General features: G+C 47.9%; 1 protein-coding gene across 3 annotated transcripts in view; it reads left to right on the top strand.

Moving 5' to 3' along the window:
• Positions 1 to 17,474, top strand: part of numb (NUMB endocytic adaptor protein) — a 93,760-nt gene that overhangs the window by 74,869 nt on the left and 1,417 nt on the right. For all 3 annotated transcript variants that reach the window (XM_084143617.1, XM_084143619.1, XM_084143618.1), the window contains 4 exons: positions 10,182 to 10,383; positions 10,768 to 11,058; positions 11,589 to 11,747; positions 15,400 to 15,558. In XM_084143617.1, coding sequence (XP_083999743.1) covers positions 10,182 to 10,383; positions 10,768 to 11,058; positions 11,589 to 11,747; positions 15,400 to 15,558 — 811 coding nt within the window. The remainder of the gene's footprint in view (positions 1 to 10,181; positions 10,384 to 10,767; positions 11,059 to 11,588; positions 11,748 to 15,399; positions 15,559 to 17,474) is intronic.

The following is a 17,474-nucleotide window of genomic DNA, read 5'->3' as shown; positions in this document are numbered from 1 at the left end:
TCCAGAGACCTGAGTCCTACCCTAACCTCTCTGGCTCCTATACCTAACCACTCCAGAGACCTGTGTCCTACCTTAACCTCTCTGGCTCCTATACCTAACCACTCCAGAGACCTGAGTCCTACCTTAACCTCTCTGGCTCCTATGCCTAACCACTCCAGAGACCTGAGTCCTACCTTAACCTCTCTGGCTCCTATACCTAACCACTCCAGAGACCTGAGTCCTACCTTAACCTCTCTGGCTCCTATACCTAACCACTCCAGAGACCTGAGTCCTACCCTAAACTCTCTGGCTCCTATACCTAACCACTCCAGAGACCTGAGTCCTACCCTAAACCTCCTTGGTTCCCATGTCTAACCCTAACCCCTAGGGAGATCCGGATCCTTTTTTCTACAACTATAACAAATATTTGTCTAAAAATGATTTTGAATATACTCCCCTATGTTCTTATGGTAAAATAACTCCCCCCTCCCCCCTAGCTCGACATCTACAGATTTTGAGTGTACAGTCCCCTGACCCTTACCCCCTGACCCTTACCCCCTGACCCTTACCCCCTGACCCTTACCCCCTGACCGCATAACCGTTAGCCCCTAACCGTTATCCCCTTACAGGTTACTAAGCCATACCCTTGATCCTTGCCCTAACCCTAACCCCCTAACCCTAACCCCCTAACCCTAACCCCCTAACCCTAACCCCCTAACCCTAACCCCCTGACCCCATAACCCTTAGCCCCTAACCCTTAGCCCCTAACCCTTAGCCCCTAACCCTTAGCCCCTAACCCTTAGCCCCTAACCGTTAGCCCCTAACCTTAACCCCCTAACCCTTACCCCCTAACCCTTACCCCCTAACCGTTAGCCCCTAACCGTTAGCCCCTAACCGTTAGCCCCTAACCGTTAGCCCCTAACCTTAACCCCCTGACCCCTAACCCTTAACCCCCTGACCCTTAGCCCCTAACCCTTAGCCCCTAACCCTTAGCCCCTAACCCTTAGCCCCTAACCCTTAGCCCCTAACCCTAACCCCCTAACCGTTAGCCCCTAACCGTTAGCCCCTAACCGTTAGCCCCTAACCGTTAGCCCCTAACCTTAACCCCCTGACCCCTAACCCTTAACCCCCTGACCCTTAGCCCCTAACCCTTAGCCCCTAACCCTTAGCCCCTAACCCTTAGCCCCTAACCGTTAGCCCCTAACCCTTAGCCCCTAACCCTTAGCCCCTAACCCTTAGCCCCTAACCGTTAGCCCCTAACCCTTAGCCCCTAACCCTAACCCCCTAACCCTAACCCCCTGACCCCATAACCCTTAGCCCCTAACCCTTAGCCCCTAACCCTTAGCCCCTAACCGTTAGCCCCTTACAGGTTACCAAGCCATACCCTTGATCCTTGCCCTAACCCTAACCTTCCTCTGGGAATGTTTTCTCACCTCTCATATAACAGCTTTTATGGATGGATCCTAGGAGCAATAGAATTAGAGAGCATAACCATAACCCCCTAACCCTAACCCCCTAACCATAACCCCCTAACCCTAACCCCCTAACCATAACCATAACACCACAACCATAACACCTAACCCTAACCCCCTAACCCCCTAACCCCCTAACCATAACCCCTAACCATAACCCTAACCCCCTAACCATAACCCTAACCCCCTAACCATAACCCTAACCCCCTAACCATAACCCCCTAACCATAACCCCTAACCATAACCCTAACCCCCTAACCATAACCCTAACCCCCTAACCATAACCCTAACCCCCTAACCATAACCCCCTAACCATAACCCCTAACCATAACCCTAACCCCCTAACCATAACCCTAACCCCCTAACCATAACCCTAACCCCCTAACCATAACCCCCTAACCATAACCCCTAACCATAACCCCCTAACCCTAACATAACCATAACCCTAACCCCCTAACCCTAACCATAACCCCCTAACCATAACCAAACCCCCAACCCTAACCCCCTAACCCTAACCCCCTAACCCTAACCATAACCCCCTAACCATAACCCCTAACCCCCTAACATAACCATAACCCTAACCCCCTAACCATAACCCCTAACCATAACCCTAACCCCCTAACCATAACCCTAACCCCCTAACCCCCTAACCCTAACCATAACCCCTAACCCTAACCCCCTAACCCTAACATAACCATAACCCCCTAACCATAACCAAACCCCCTAACCCTAACCCCCTAACCCTAACCCTAACAGGAGACCTGTCGCTATTGGTCTCCCGTCACTGAAGGTCGACATTCCGTACCACGAAAACATAACACTAAATATATACAAAAGTATGTGGACACCCCTTCAAATTAGTGGATTTGGCTATTTCAACCCCACCTGTTGCTGACAGGTGTATAAAATCGATCACACAGCCATGCAATCTCCATAGACAAACATTGGCAGTAGAATGACCCTTACTGAAGAGCTCAGTGACTTTCAACGTGGCACCGTCATAGGATGCCACCTTTCCAACAAGTCAGTTCGTCACATTTCTGCCCTGCTAGAGCTGCCCCCGGTCAACTATAAGTGCTGTTATTGTGAAGTAGAAATGTCTCGGAGCAACAACGGCTCAGCCGCGAAGTGGTAGGCCACACAAGCTCACAGAACGGGACCGCCGAGTGCTGAATAGCGGCTGACCCGAACCCTTACTACAGAGTTCCAAACTGCCTCTGGAAGCCACGTCAGCGCTAGAAATGTTCATCAGAAGCTTCATGAAATGGGTTTCCATGGCCGAGCAGCTGCACACAAGCCTAAGATCACCATGCGCAATGCCAAGCGTCGGCTGGGGTGGTGTAAAGCTCGCCGCCATTGGACTCTGGAGCAGTGGAAATGCGTTCTCTGGAGTGATGAATCACGTTTCACCATATGGCAGTCCGACGGACAAATCTGGGTTTGGCGGATGCCAGGAGAACGCTACCTGCCCCAATACATAGTGCCAACTGTAAAGTTTGGTGGAGGAGGAATAATGGTCTGGGGCTGTTTTTCATGGTCTGGGCTAGGCACCTTAGTTCCAGTGAAAGGAAATCTTAACGCTACAGCATACAATTTTACATTTTAGTCATTTAGCAGACGCTCTTATCCAGAGCATACATCTTTCATACAATGACCTTCTAGACGATTCTGTGCTTCCAACTTTGTGGCACCAGTTTGGGGAAGGCCCTTTCCTGTTTCAGCATGACAATGCCTCCGTGCACAAAGCGAGGTCCATACAGAAATGGTTTATTGAGATCGGTGTGGAAGAACTTGACTGGCCTGCACAGAACCCTAACCTCAACCCCATCGAACACCTTTGGGATGAATTGTAACACCGACTGCGAGCCAGGCCTAATCGCCCAACATCAGTGCCCGACCTCACTAATGTTCTTGTGGCTGAATGGAAGCAAGTCCCCGCAGCAATGTTCCAACATCTAGTGGAAAGCCTTCCCAGAAGAGTGGAGGCTGTTATAGCAGCAAAGGGGGGGGGGGGACCAACTCCATATTAATGCCCATGTTTTTGGATTGAGATGTTCGACAAGCAGGTGTCCACATACTTTTGGTCATGTAGTGTATTTACCAGCCTTCTGGTCTATCTATTTCTGAGAAACTATTCCCGTCACCAAAGACAAGTCTATAATCCAGAATGCTTTAGCAGTCAGTTCGTGCTATACAATGTGAACCTTTTATTTTGACCGTAGTTCACACATTGTATAACCCGAACCGTCTGGCAAGGCATTCCAGATGATAGACTTGCCTTCGGTGACGGGAATAGTTTCTGGGAAATAGTCTAGATCAACCAGAGGGCTGGTAAATATGTTTTCTGGATACGGATGTCACCTTCAGCGACGGGAGATGAATGTGTACAGGTCTCCTGGAGCGAAGAGGCTAGTTGAGTGGATGACCAGGACAGGGGCAATACCTCTTTGTTGCTTGTTTGTTAGCTGATGGCAGTCAACAGGTAATAACAAGGTATATGAGATGAGGAAATAAATGGGGACATTAAAGACATGCTCCGGAACTTTGGCGACTACTAAGTATTTTTGAAACCTGCTTTGGGCTGGATGTGTCAATGTGTTGTACATACACTACCAGTCAATAGTTTGGACACACCTACTCATTCCAGGGTTTTTCTTTATTTTTACTATTTTCTACATTGTAGAATAATAGTGAAGACATCAAAACGATGAAGTAACACATATGGAATCATGTAGTAACCAAAAAAGTATTAAACAAATTTAAAAATATATTTTATATTTGAGATTCTTCGAAGTAGCCACCCTTTGCCTTGATGACAGCTTTGCACACTCTTGGCATTCTCTCAACCAGCTTCATGAGGTAGTCACCTGGAATGTATTTCAATTAACAGGTGTGCCTTGTTAAAAGTTAATTTGTGGATTTTTTTTGAGCCAATCAGTTGTGTTGTGACAAGGTAGGGGTGGTATACAGAAGATAGCCCTATTTGGTAAAAGACCAAGTCCATATTATGGCAAGAACAGCTCAAATAAGCAAAGAGATACAACAGTCCATCATTACTTTAAGACATGAAGGTCAGTCAATCCGGAACATTTCAAGAACTTTGAAAGTTTCTTCTAGTGCAGTCTCAAAAACCATCAAGCGCTATGATGAAACTGGCTCTCATGAAGACCGCCACAGGAAAGGAAGACCCAGAGTTACCTTGCTGCAGAGGATAAGTTCATTAGAGTTAACTGCACCTCAGAAATTGCAGCACAAATAAATGCTTCACAGAGTTCAAGTAACAGACACATCTCAACATCAACTGTTCAGAGGAGACTGTGTGAATCAGGCCTTCATGGTCGAATTGCTGCAAAGAAAACACTAGTAAAGGACACCAATAAGAAGAGACTTTCTTGGGTCAAGAAACATGAGCAATGGACATTAGACTGGTGGAAATCTGTCCTTTGATCTGATGAGTCCAAATTTGAGATTTTTGGTTCCAACCGCCGTGTCTTTGTGAGACGCAGAGTAGGTGAACGGATGATCTCTGCATGTGTGGTTCCCACCGTGAAGCATGGAGGATGAGGTATGATGGTGTGGGGGTGCTTTGCTGGTGACACTGTCTGTGATTTATTTAGAAAACAAGGCACACTTAACCAGCATGGCTACCACAGCATTTTGCAGCGATACGCCATCCCATCTGGTTTGCGCTTAGTGGGACTATCATTTGTTTTTCAACAGGACAATGACCCAACACACCTCCAGGCTGTGTAAGGGCTATTTGACCAAGAAGGAGGGTGAAGAGGGCACGACAAAGCCTATTCCCCCTCAGGAGACTAAAAAGATTTGGCATGGGTCCTCAGATCCTCAAAATATTCTACAGCTGCACCATCGAGAGCATCCTGACTGGTTGCATCACCGCCTGGTATGGCAACTGCTTGGCCTCCGACCGCAAGGCACTACAGAGGGTAGTGCGTACGGCCCAGTACATCACTGGGGCAAAGCTTCCTGCCATCCAGGACAACTATACCAGGCGGTGTCAGAGGAAGGCCCTCAAAATTGTCAAAGACTCCAGCCACCCTAGTCATAGACTGTTCTCTCTGCTACCGCACGGCAAGCGGTACCGGAGTGCCAAGTCTAGGTCCAAAAGACTTCTCAACAGCTTCTACCCCCAAGTCATAAGACTCCTGAACAGCTAATCATGGCTACCCGGACTATTTGCACTGCCCCCCCACCCCATCCTTTTTACGACTCTAAGTATTTATGCATAGTCACTTTAACTCTACCCACATGTACATATTACCTCAACTACCTCAACTAGCCGGTGCCCCCGCACATTGACTCTGCAACGGTACCCCCCTGTATATATAGCCTCCCTACTGTCACTTTATTTTACTTCTGCTCTTTTTTTTCTCAACACTTTTTTTGTTGTTGTTTTATTTTTACTTTTTTTTGTTTAAAATAAATGCACTGTTGGTTAAGGGCTGTAAGTAAGCATTTCACTGTAATGTCTGCACCTGTTGTATTCGGCGCATGTGACGAATAAAATTTGATTTGATTTGATTGAGTGCTGCGTCAAATGACCTGGCCACCACAATCCCCCGACCTTAACCAAATTGAGATGGTTTGGCATGAGTTGGACCGCAAAGTGAAGGAAAAGCAGCCAACAAGTGCTCTGCATATGTGGGAACTCCTTCAAGACTGTTGGAAAAGCATTCCAGGTGAAGCTGGTTGAGAGAATGCCAAGAGTGTGCAAAGCTGTCATCAAGGCAAAGGGTGGCTACTTTGAAGAATCTCAAATATAAAATACATTTTGATTTGTTTAACACTTTTTTGGTTACTACATGATTCCATATGTGTTATTTCATAGTTTTGATGTCTTCACTATTATTCTACAATGTAGAAAATAGTAAAAAATAAAGAAAAACCCTTGAATGAGTAGGTGTGTCCAAACTTTTGTCTGGTACTGTACATGCAGAATTACTGTCTTACCTGAATTAGCCATGAAATCCCTAGTTAGAAAGCGACTGTTTTCTGAAAGCTGTGCTGCGCCATTTTTCCTACATTTCCCCCCCCCCCCCACGTGGGCCAGCCCCCTAGCAATTTGAGTTCAACCAATGAGATTCAGCCCCCCACCATATGAGTGACAGCTAGCAAGAGGCACATCAATCACGCACAGCAGAACCTTGGTATCATATGAACACACATAATACATGGAAACATTTGTAGAAATGTGCTTTAAAACTGCAAAATGTTTTCTCTGCCCATGCCAAAATGTGTAGAACTGCAGGAAAAAGCATTAAAACTGTTGTAGGCCGTCTTGTTTCTTTTTCAGAGTGCAACATCATTTCACTTCACAAGGTTGGTTTCCATCCAATTGGCGACAGATTTTCATATGAATAATCAAAAATCTGCAAAAAGAAAATATGCGCATTTTCTCACCAATGGTGTGTTTCCACCACCCTGACTTGTTGCAGATAAACATCAGTGTGTGATGAGGTAGTGCACACAATTTACTTTTTCGCTTAAGTTTTCATTAAAATCTGTAGTTCAATGTGTTTTCATCGCATTTTCAACTCTACCAATGGTTTTGTCACAAAAACTGTTGCGTTAAACAGCAAATGTGCCAACTCTGGTCTTGGCATGTGAGCTCTAGCCATCAGCTCGCAAACAATAGAAACAGTCTGGCAAATACCCTCCTGGTCCCACCCCTACCCTCCTGGTCCCACCCCTACCCTCCTGGTCCCACCCCTACCCTCCTGGTCCCACCCCTACCCTCCTGGTCCCATCCCACCCCTACCCTCCTGGTCCCACCCCTATCCTCCTGGTCCCACCCCTACCCTCCTGGTCCCACCCCTACCCTCCTGGTCCCACCCCTACCCTCCTGGTCCCATCCCACCCCTACCCTCCTGGTCCCACCCCTATCCTCCTGGTCCCACCCCTATCCTCCTGGTCCCACTCCTAGCCTCCTGGTCCCACCCCTACCCTCCTGGTCCCATCCCACCCCTACCCTCCTGGTCCCACCCCTATCCTCCTGGTCCCACCCCTATCCTCCTGGTCCCACCCCTACCCTCCTGGTCCCACCCCTACCCTCCTGGTCCCACCCCTACCCTCCTGGTCCCATCCCACCCCTACCCTCCTGGTCCCACCCCTATCCTCCTGGTCCCACCCCTACCCTCCTGGTCCCACCCCTACCCTCCTGGTCCCATCCCACCCCTACCCTCCTGGTCCCACCCCTACCCTCCTGGTCCCACCCCTATCCTCCTGGTCCCACCCCTACCCTCCTGGTCCCACCCCTACCCTCCTGGTCCCACCCCTACCCTCCTGGTCCCACCCCTACCCTCCTGGTCCCACCCCTACCCTCCTGGTCCCACCCCTATCCTCCTGGTCCCACCCCTACCCTCCTGGTCCCACCCCTACCCTCCTGGTCCCACCCCTATCCTCCTGGTCCCACCCCTATCCTCCTGGTCCCACCCCTATCCTCCTGGTCCCACCCCACCCCTACCCTCCTGGTCCCACCCCTATCCTCCTGGTCCCATCCCACCCCTACCCTCCTGGTCCCACCCCTATCCTCCTGGTCCCACCCCTACCCTCCTGGTCCCACCCCTATCCTCCTGGTCCCACCCCACCCCTACCCTCCTGGTCCCATCCCACCCCTACCCTCCTGGTCCCATCCCACCCCTATCCTCCTGGTCCCACCCCTACCCTCCTGGTCCCACCCCTATCCTCCTGGTCCCACCCCTACCCTCCTGGTCCCACCCCTACCCTCCTTGTCCCACCCCACCCCTACCCTCCTGGTCCCATCCCACCCCTACCCTCCTGGTCCCACCCCACCCCTGCCCCCCCCCACCCCTACCCTCCTGGTCCCATCCCTACCCTCCTGGTCCCATCCCTACCCTCCTGGTGCCCCCCCACCCCTACCCTCCTGGTGACCCCCCCACCCCTACCCTCCTGGTGCCCCCCCACCCCTACCCTCCTGGTGCCCCCCCACCCCTACCCTCCTGGTGCCCCCCCCACCCCTACCCTCCTTTGTTCAGCATAATTACACTTTGGATGGTGTATCAATACACCCAGTCACTACAAAGATACAGGCGTCCTTCCTAACTCAGTCACTACAAAGATACAGGCGTCCTTCCTAACTCAGTTGCCGAAGAGGAAGGAAACCGATCAGGGATTTCACCATGAGGTCAATGGTGACTTTAAAATAGTTACAGAGTTTAATGGCTCGGACAGGAGAAAACTGAGGATGGATCAACAACATTGTAGTTACTCCACAATACTAACCTAAATGACAGAGTGAAAAGAAGCTTGTACAGAATACAAATATTCCAAAACATTCATCCTGTTTGAAACAAGGCACTGAAGTAATACTGCAAAGAATTTGACAAAGAAATCAACTCTATGTCCTGAATGTAAAGCTTTATGTTTGGGGCAAATCCAACACAGCACATCACTGAGTACCACTCTTCATATTTTATCCATTTTAGAATAAGGCTGTAACATAACAAAATGTGGAAAAAGTCAAGGTATCTGAATACTTTACGAATGCACTGTATATATTTTATGTTTACATTAGAATTTTGACTACAGACTTTACGAAAATACAACTGAGTTGTTATTATTATTATTATTATTATTATTATTATCTACCTAATTCCATTTCAAATTCGGCTCCCAGTGGCTACAAATGGCTCCCAGTGGCTATTTTAAGGGAGAGCGTCTGAGCTGTGTTTTATTAATGTGCTGTTAAGGGAGAGCGTCTGAGCTGTGTTTTATTAATGTGCTGTTAAGGGAGAGCGTCTGAGCTGTGTTTTATTAATGTGCTGTTAAGGGAGAGCGTCTGAGCTGTGTTTTATTAATGTGCTGTTAAGGGACAGCGTCTGAGCTGTGTTTTATTAATGTGCTGTTAAGGGACAGCGTCTGAGCTGTGTTTTATTAATGTGCTGTTAAGGGAGAGCGTCTGAGCTGTGTTTTATTAATGTGCTGTTAAGGGAGAGCGTCTGAGCTGTGTTTTATTAATGTGCTGTTAAGGGAGAGCGTCTGAGCTGTGTTTTATTAATGTGCTGTTAAGGGAGAGCGTCTGAGCTGTGTTTTATTAATGTGCTGTTAAGGGAGAGCGTCTGAGCTGTGTTTTATTAATGTGCTGTTAAGGGAGAGCGTCTGAGCTGTGTTTTATTAATGTGCTGTTAAGGGAGAGAGTCTGAGCTGTGTTTTATTAATGTGCTGTTAAGGGACAGCGTCTGAGCTGTGTTTTATTAATGTGCTGTTAAGGGAGAGAGTCTGAGCTGTGTTTTATTAATGTGCTGTTAAGGGAGAGCGTCTGAGCTGTGTTTTATTAATGTGCTGTTAAGGGAGAGCGTCTGAGCTGTGTTTTATTAATGTGCTGTTAAGGGAGAGCGTCTGAGCTGTGTTTTATTAATGTGCTGTTAAGGGAGAGCGTCTGAGCTGTGTTTTATTAATGTGCTGTTAAGGGAGAGCGTCTGAGCTGTGTTTTATTAATGTGCTGTTAAGGGACAGCGTCTGAGCTGTGTTTTATTAATGTGCTGTTAAGGGAGAGAGTCTGAGCTGTGTTTTATTAATGTGCTGTTAAGGGAGAGCGTCTGAGCTGTGTTTTATTAATGTGCTGTTAAGGGAGAGCGTCTGAGCTGTGTTTTATTAATGTGCTGTTAAGGGAGAGCGTCTGAGCTGTGTTTTATTAATGTGCTGTTAAGGGAGAGCGTCTGAGCTGTGTTTTATTAATGTGCTGTTAAGGGTGAGCGTCTGAGCCACGCGGTGGGCTGTGCCTTCGCTGCCTGTCTGGAGAGGAAACAGAAGCGAGAGAAGGAGTGTGGCGTCACGGCAACCTTCGACGCCAACAGAACCACCTTCACCAGGGAGGGCTCGTTCCGAGTTACCACGGCAACAGAAGCTGCGGAGCGAGAAGAGGTCATGAGGCAGTTACAGGACAAGAAAGGTGTGTGTTTACTTATCTTAGTCCAACGTCTACATCAGGGCTAGGCGACTAAATTCAACCGCGGGCTGATCTTTTTTTGTCGGAGCGGATGGTCGTGGCTGGAACATAATTATATTAATTTGTACACTGCAAATTGACCATAACTAAGCCTAAAAAGAGATTGTATTTGAAAATACCTTGAGTACATTCAGACGTGATCACATATGTCTCTTTTTATATTTGTGGGAATACTTCAACAGATTTCCCTAATTTTTAGCTAAATACATGGTGATTTTACAGTATTTTTTGACCAAAAACAAAAAGACACTTTGGGGACCTGTTACGGACCCCAGGTCTAAATGATGTATCTAATTTTGTCCCCTTACATTCTTCCTCTTCCCACAGCGGAGAGCGATGTCAAGTCTGCAATGCCTCTCTCCTCGGGCCCCAGTGTGGGTGTGGTGAACCAGGCTGTGGCCCCTCTACCAGGGTCCCCCTCCTCCTCCCCTCCCCTGGGCCTCCAGGTTATCCCCCGCAGACACGCCCCAGTGGAGGCCCTGGCCAGACAGAGTTCCTTCAGAGGGTTCCCTGCACTCAACAACAACTCCTCTCCCTTCAAACGGCAGCTGTCCCTCAGGATGAACGATCTGCCCTCTACCCTGCAGAGGAAGTCTGACTTCCCCATGAAGAACACGGGTCATTAGCTTTTCTCATTTCTCATTTCTCATTTTTTTTACTTTGTGTGTCCAACAACAATTCAACATTCACCTTCTGCCACTATTTCTGTCAAGTCGACACGTACAACCACCCGGAACACAGAACCCACTGCAACCGCAATGCTGCAAGGCTAACGCAGCGTTCCATTGGAAATGAATGTGCTTCTGGTGTACCAAAACGCAATGACACAATGTCGGCGTGATCGAGGCGTTAGCGCATTGGGCCGTTAACCAGCTAAAGATTAAATACCATCTGGTCCTCTGTAGCTCAATTGGTAGAGCACGGCTCTTGTAACGCCAGGGTGGTGGGTTCGATCCCCCGGGGACCACCCATACGTAAAAATGTATGCGCGCATGACTGTAAGTCGCTTTGGATAAAAGCGTCTGCTAAATGGCATATTATTATTATTATTATTATTATTATTATCTGGATAAAATGCTAACACCCTGTATGTTAAAAATACGGTAAGGTAAAACATTAAATGTTATTTTCTTGTGTTCCATGTCCAGTCCAGGAGATGGAGGGAGAGGGGGACAGCATCAGCTCGCTGTGTACCCAGATCACCTCAGCCTTCAGTGGGCCTCCTGAAGACCCCTTCTCCCAGGCCCCAATGCCCCGACCAGCCTCCTCCCCACAGTCACCTGTAGCGCCCCCTGGGGCTCAGCCGGGTAACCACATACAACTGTTGCTAGGCAAAATTACACAACTACTGTGTGTGTGTGTGTGTGTGTGTGTGTGTGTGTGTGTGTGTGTGTGTGTGTGTGTGTGTGTGTGTGTGTGTGTGTGTGTGTGTGTGTGTGTGTGTGTGTGTGTGTGTGTGTGTGTGTGTGTGTGTATTCATATCCTTCCGTAAGCCTGCCAGTGTCTGCATTTCATGCTATTAAAGCTATTAAAGGTGCCATATGTAGAAATCGCTCCACCATTTCCTGGTTACTAAAGGTTCGCCTAATTTCAGTTTATTTTTGCAAAACAAGCAATGTGTAGTGTAGAGAATCATTTATATAATCAAAACCGCTGTGAAGTATATTTTCAATAACCAGAAATATTATATTTTCAGCTGTTTGAAGCTGGTGTACAGAACCCAAAGTAAAAGACGCAAAACCAAAACGTAAAAAAAAAACGAAACTTAAGAACGGGGAGCATAGAAATAGCACACATAGAACAGATCTACCGCTTCTTAGACTTGCTTTTAATAACAATGACAGATCTATAACTCACATTTCTATGTGAATTTGGTTGCGTCGCCCAAAAAGTTACATATTGCAGCTTTAACATATTATGAAGTATATACAGTGCATTCGGAAAGCATTCAGACCCCTTCCCTTTTTCCACATTTTGTTACGTTACAGCCTTATTCTAAAATCCTCATCAATCTACACAATACCCCATAATGACAAAGCGAAAACAGGGTTTTAGAAATGTTTGCAAATGTATTAAAAATAAAACATAAGTATTCAGACCCTTTGCTATGAGACTCCAAATTGAGCTCAGGTGCATCCTGTTTCCATTAATCATCCTGGAGATGTTTCTACAACTTGATTGGAGTCCACCTGTGGTAAATTCAATTGATTGGACACGATTTGGAAAGGCACACACCTTTATATATAAGGTCCCAAAGTTGACAGTGCATGTCAGAGCAAAAACCAAGGCATGAGGTCGAAGGAATTGTCCGTAGAGCTCCGAGACAGGATTGTGTCGAGGCACAGATCTCTGGGGAAGGGTACCAAACATTTTCTGCAGCATTGAAGGTCCCCAAGAACACAGTGGCCTCCATCATTCTTAAATGGAAGAAGTTTGGAACCACCAAGACTCTTCCTAGAGCTGGCCGCCCGGCCAAACTGATCAATTGGGGGAGAAGGGCCTTGGTCAGGGAGGTGACCAAGAACCCGATGGTCACTCTGACAGAGCTCCAGAGTTCCTCTGTGGAGATGGGAGAACCTTCCAGAAGGACAACCATCTTTGCAGCACTCCACCAATCAGGCCTTTATGGTAGAGTGGCCAGACGGAAGCCACTCCTCAGTAAAAGGCACATGACAGCCAGCTTGGAGTTTGCCAAAAGGCACCTAAAGGACTCTCGGACCATGAGAAACAAGATTCTCTGGTCTGATTTAACCAAAATTGAACTCTTAGTCCTGAATGCCAAGCGTCACGTCTGGTGGAAACCTGGCACCATCCCTACGGTGAAGCATGGTGGTGGCAGCGTCATGCTGTGGGGATGTTTTTCAGCGACTGGGAGACTAGAGTCGTGGTCAAAAGTTTTTGAGAATGACACAAGTATTGGTCTTCACAAAGTTTGCTGCTTCATTGTTATGAGATATTTTTGTCAGATGTTACTATGGTATACTGAAGTATAGTTACAAGCATTCCATAAGTGTCAAAGGCTTTTATTGACAATTACATTAAGTTTATGCAAAGAGTCAATATTTGCAGTGTTGACCCTTCTTTTTCAAGACCTCTGCAATCTGCCTTGGCATGCTGTCAATTAACTTCTGGGCCACATCCTGACTGATGGCAGCCCATTCTTGCATAATCAATGCTTGGAGTTTGTCAGAATTTGTGGGTTTTTGTTTGTCCACCCGCCTCTTGAGGATTGACCACAAGTTCTCAATGGGATTAAGGTCTGGGGAGTTTCCTGGCCATGGACCCAAAATGTTGATGTTTTGTTCCCCAAGCCACTTAATTATCACTTTTGCCTTATGGCAAGGTGCTCCATCATGCTGGAAAAGGCATTGTTTGTCACCAAACTGTTCTTGGATGGTTGGGAGAAGTTGCTCTCGGAGGATGTGTTGGTACCATTTTTTATTCATGGCTGTGTTCTTAGGCAAAATTGTGAGTGAGCCCACTCCCTTGGCTGAGAAGCAACCCCACACATGAATGGTCTCAGGATGCTTTACTGTTGGCATGACACAGGGCTGATGGTAGCGCTCACCTTGTCTTCTCCGGACAAGGTTTTTTCCGGATGCCCCAAACAATTGGAAAGGGGATTCATCAGAGAAAATGACTTTACCCCAGTCCTCAGCAGTCCAATCCCTGTACCTTTTGCAGAATATCAGTCTGTCCCTGATGTTTTTCCTGGAGAGAAGTGGCTTCCTCGCTGCCCTTCTTGACACCAGGCCATCCTCCAAAAGTCTTCGCCTCACTGTGCGTTCAGATGCACTCACACCTGCCTGCTGCCATTCCTGAGCAAGCTCTGCACTGTTGGTGCACCGATCCTGCTGCTGAATCAACTTTAGGGGACGGTCCTGGCGCTTGCTGGACTTTCTTGGGCGCCCTGAAGCCTTCTTGACAACAATTGAACCTCTCTCCTTGAAGTTCTTGATGATCCGATAAATGGTTGATTTAGGTGCAATCTTACTAGCAGCAATATCCTTGCCTGTGAAGCCCTTTTTGTGCAAAGCAATGATGAAGGCACGTGTTTCCTTGCAGGTAACCATGGTTAACTGGAAGAACAATTATTTCAAGCACCACCCTCCTTTTAAAGCTTCCAGTCTGTTATTCTAACTCAATCAGCATGACAGAGTGATCTCCAGCCTTGTCCTCGTCAACACTCTCATCTGTGTTAACGAGAGAATCACTGACATGATGTCAGCTGGTCCTTTTGTGGCAGGGCTGAAATGCAGTTGAAATGTTTTTGGGGGATTAAGTTCATTTTCATGGCAAAGAGGGACTTTGCAATTAATTGCAATTAATCTGATCACTCTTCATAACATTCTGGAGTATATGCAAATTGCCATCATAAAAACGGAGGCAGCAGACTTTGTGAAAATTTATATTTGTGTCATTCTCAACTTTTGACCACGACTGTAGTCAGGATCGAGGAAAAGATGAACGGAGCAAAGTACATAGAGATCCTGTATGAAAACCTGCCCAAGAGTGCTCAGGACCTCAAACTGGGGCGAAGGTTCACCTTCCAACAGGACAACAACCCTAAGCACACAGCCAAGACAACGCAGGAGTGGCTTTGGGACAAGTCTCAATGTCCTTGAGTGGCCCAGCCAGAGCCCGGACTTGAACCCGATCGAACATCTCTGGAGAGACCGGAAAATAGCTGTCCAGCGACGCTCTCCATCTTAATCTAGCAGAACTTGAGAGGATCTGTAGAGAAGAATGGGAGAAACTCCCCAAATACAGGTGTGCTAAGCTTGTAGTGTCACACCCAAGAAGACTCGAGGTTGTAATCGCTGCCAAAAGTGCTTCAACAAAGTACTGAGTAAAGGGTCTGAATAATTATGAAAATGTATTGTCTAAACTACTAATGCTAGATACACTCTCTCTCTCTCTCTCTCTCTGCTGTCCTGTTTGCTGTTCACTCTGCCGTAGTGAACGGTACCGGTCCTGCCTTCCCCGCCGCTGCTGCTGCTAACTCTCCAGTACTGCCCCCTCCACTGCCTGCTCGAGACACTAACCCCTGGGCCAAGACCCCAGGCCCCCACTGCCAAGCAGGGCAACATACCTCGGCCTCCTCCTCCGCACACCCAGGTAAGGACTGGTGCATAGAAATGGATTTAGAAGCCTCAGGTCCCTTGGTGTTTGTGGCTACTAGTGTGGTTGTTCTGTGTCTATGGACTGGGACACCAGAACAGACAGGCTGGTTGCTCTGTTTCTATGGACTGGGATACCAGAACAGACAGGCTGGTTGTTCTGTTGCTATGGACTGGGACACCAGAACAGACAGGCTGGTTGCTCTGTTTCTATGGACTGGGACACCAGAACAGACAGGCTGGTTGCTCTGTTTCTATGGACTGGGACACCAGAACAGACAGGCTGGTTGTTCTGTTTCTATGGACTGGGACACCAGAACAGACAGGCTGGTTGCTCTGTTTCTATGGACTGGGACACCAGAACAGACAGGCTGGTTGTTCTGTTGCTATGGACTGGGACACCAGAACAGACAGGCTGGTTGCTCTGTTTCTATGGACTGGGACACCAGAACAGACAGGCTGGTTGCTCTGTTTCTATGGACTGGGACACCAGAACAGACAGGCTGGTTGTTCTGTTTCTATGGACTGGGACACCAGAACAGACAGGCTGGTTGCTCTGTTTCTATGGACTGGGACACCAGAACAGACAGGCTGGTTGCTCTGTTTCTATGGACTGGGACACCAGAACAGACAGGCTGGTTGTTCTGTTTCTATGGACTGGGACACCAGAACAGACAGGCTGGTTGCTCTGTTTCTATGGACTGGGACACCAGAACAGAACAGACAGGCTGGTTGTTTTGTTTCTATGGACTGGGACACCAGAACAGACAGGCTGGTTGCTCTGTTTCTATGGACTGGGACACCAGAACAGACAGGCTGGTTGTTCTGTTGCTATGGACTGGGATACCAGAACAGACAGGCTGGTTGTTCTGTTTCTATGGACTGGGACACCAGAACAGAACAGATAGGCTGGTTGTTCTGTTTCTATGGACTGGGACACCAGAACAGACAGGCTGGTTGTTCTGTTTCTATGGACTGGGACACCAGAACAGACAGGCTGGTTGTTCTGTTTCTATGGACTGGGACACCAGAACAGACAGGCTGGTTGTTCTGTTTCTATGGACTGGGACACCAGAACAGACAGGCTGGTTGTTCTGTTTCTATGGACTGGGACACCAGAACAGACAGGCTGGTTGTTCTGTTTCTATGGACTGGGACACCAGAACAGACAGGCTGGTTGTTCTGTTTCTATGGACTGGGACACCAGAACAGACAGGCTGGTTGTTCTGTTGCTATGGACTGGGACACCAGAACAGACAGGCTGGTTGTTCTGTTTCTATGGACTGGGACACCAGAACAGACAGGCTGGTTGCTCTGTTTCTATGGACTGGGACACCAGAACAGACAGGCTGGTTGTTCTGTTTCTATGGACTGGGACACCAGAACAGACAGGCTGGTTGCTCTGTTTCTATGGACTGGGACACCAGAACAGAACAGACAGGCTGGTTGTTTTGTTTCTATGGACTGGGACACCAGAACAGACAGGCTGGTTGCTCTGTTTCTATGGACTGGGACACCATAACAGAACAGACAGGCTGGTTGTTCTGTTGCTATGGACTGGGATACCAGAACAGACAGGCTGGTTGTTCTGTTTCTATGGACTGGGACACCAGAACAGAACAGATAGGCTGGTTGTTCTGTTTCTATGGACTGGGACACCAGAACAGACAGGCTGGTTGTTCTGTTTCTATGGACTGGGACACCAGAACAGACAGGCTGGTTGTTCTGTTTCTATGGACTGGGACACCAGAACAGACAGGCTGGTTGTTCTGTTTCTATGGACTGGGACACCAGAACAGACAGGCTGGTTGTTCTGTTTCTATGGACTGGGACACCAGAACAGACAGGCTGGTTGTTCTGTTTCTATGGACTGGGACACCAGAACAGACAGGCTGGTTGTTCTGTTTCTATGGA

The sequence above is a fragment of the Coregonus lavaretus genome, assembly GCF_964263955.1.
Source record: "Coregonus lavaretus genome assembly, chromosome: 27".
Classification (NCBI taxonomy): domain Eukaryota; kingdom Metazoa; phylum Chordata; class Actinopteri; order Salmoniformes; family Salmonidae; genus Coregonus; species Coregonus lavaretus.
This window is presented reverse-complemented; position numbering and strand designations above follow the sequence as displayed.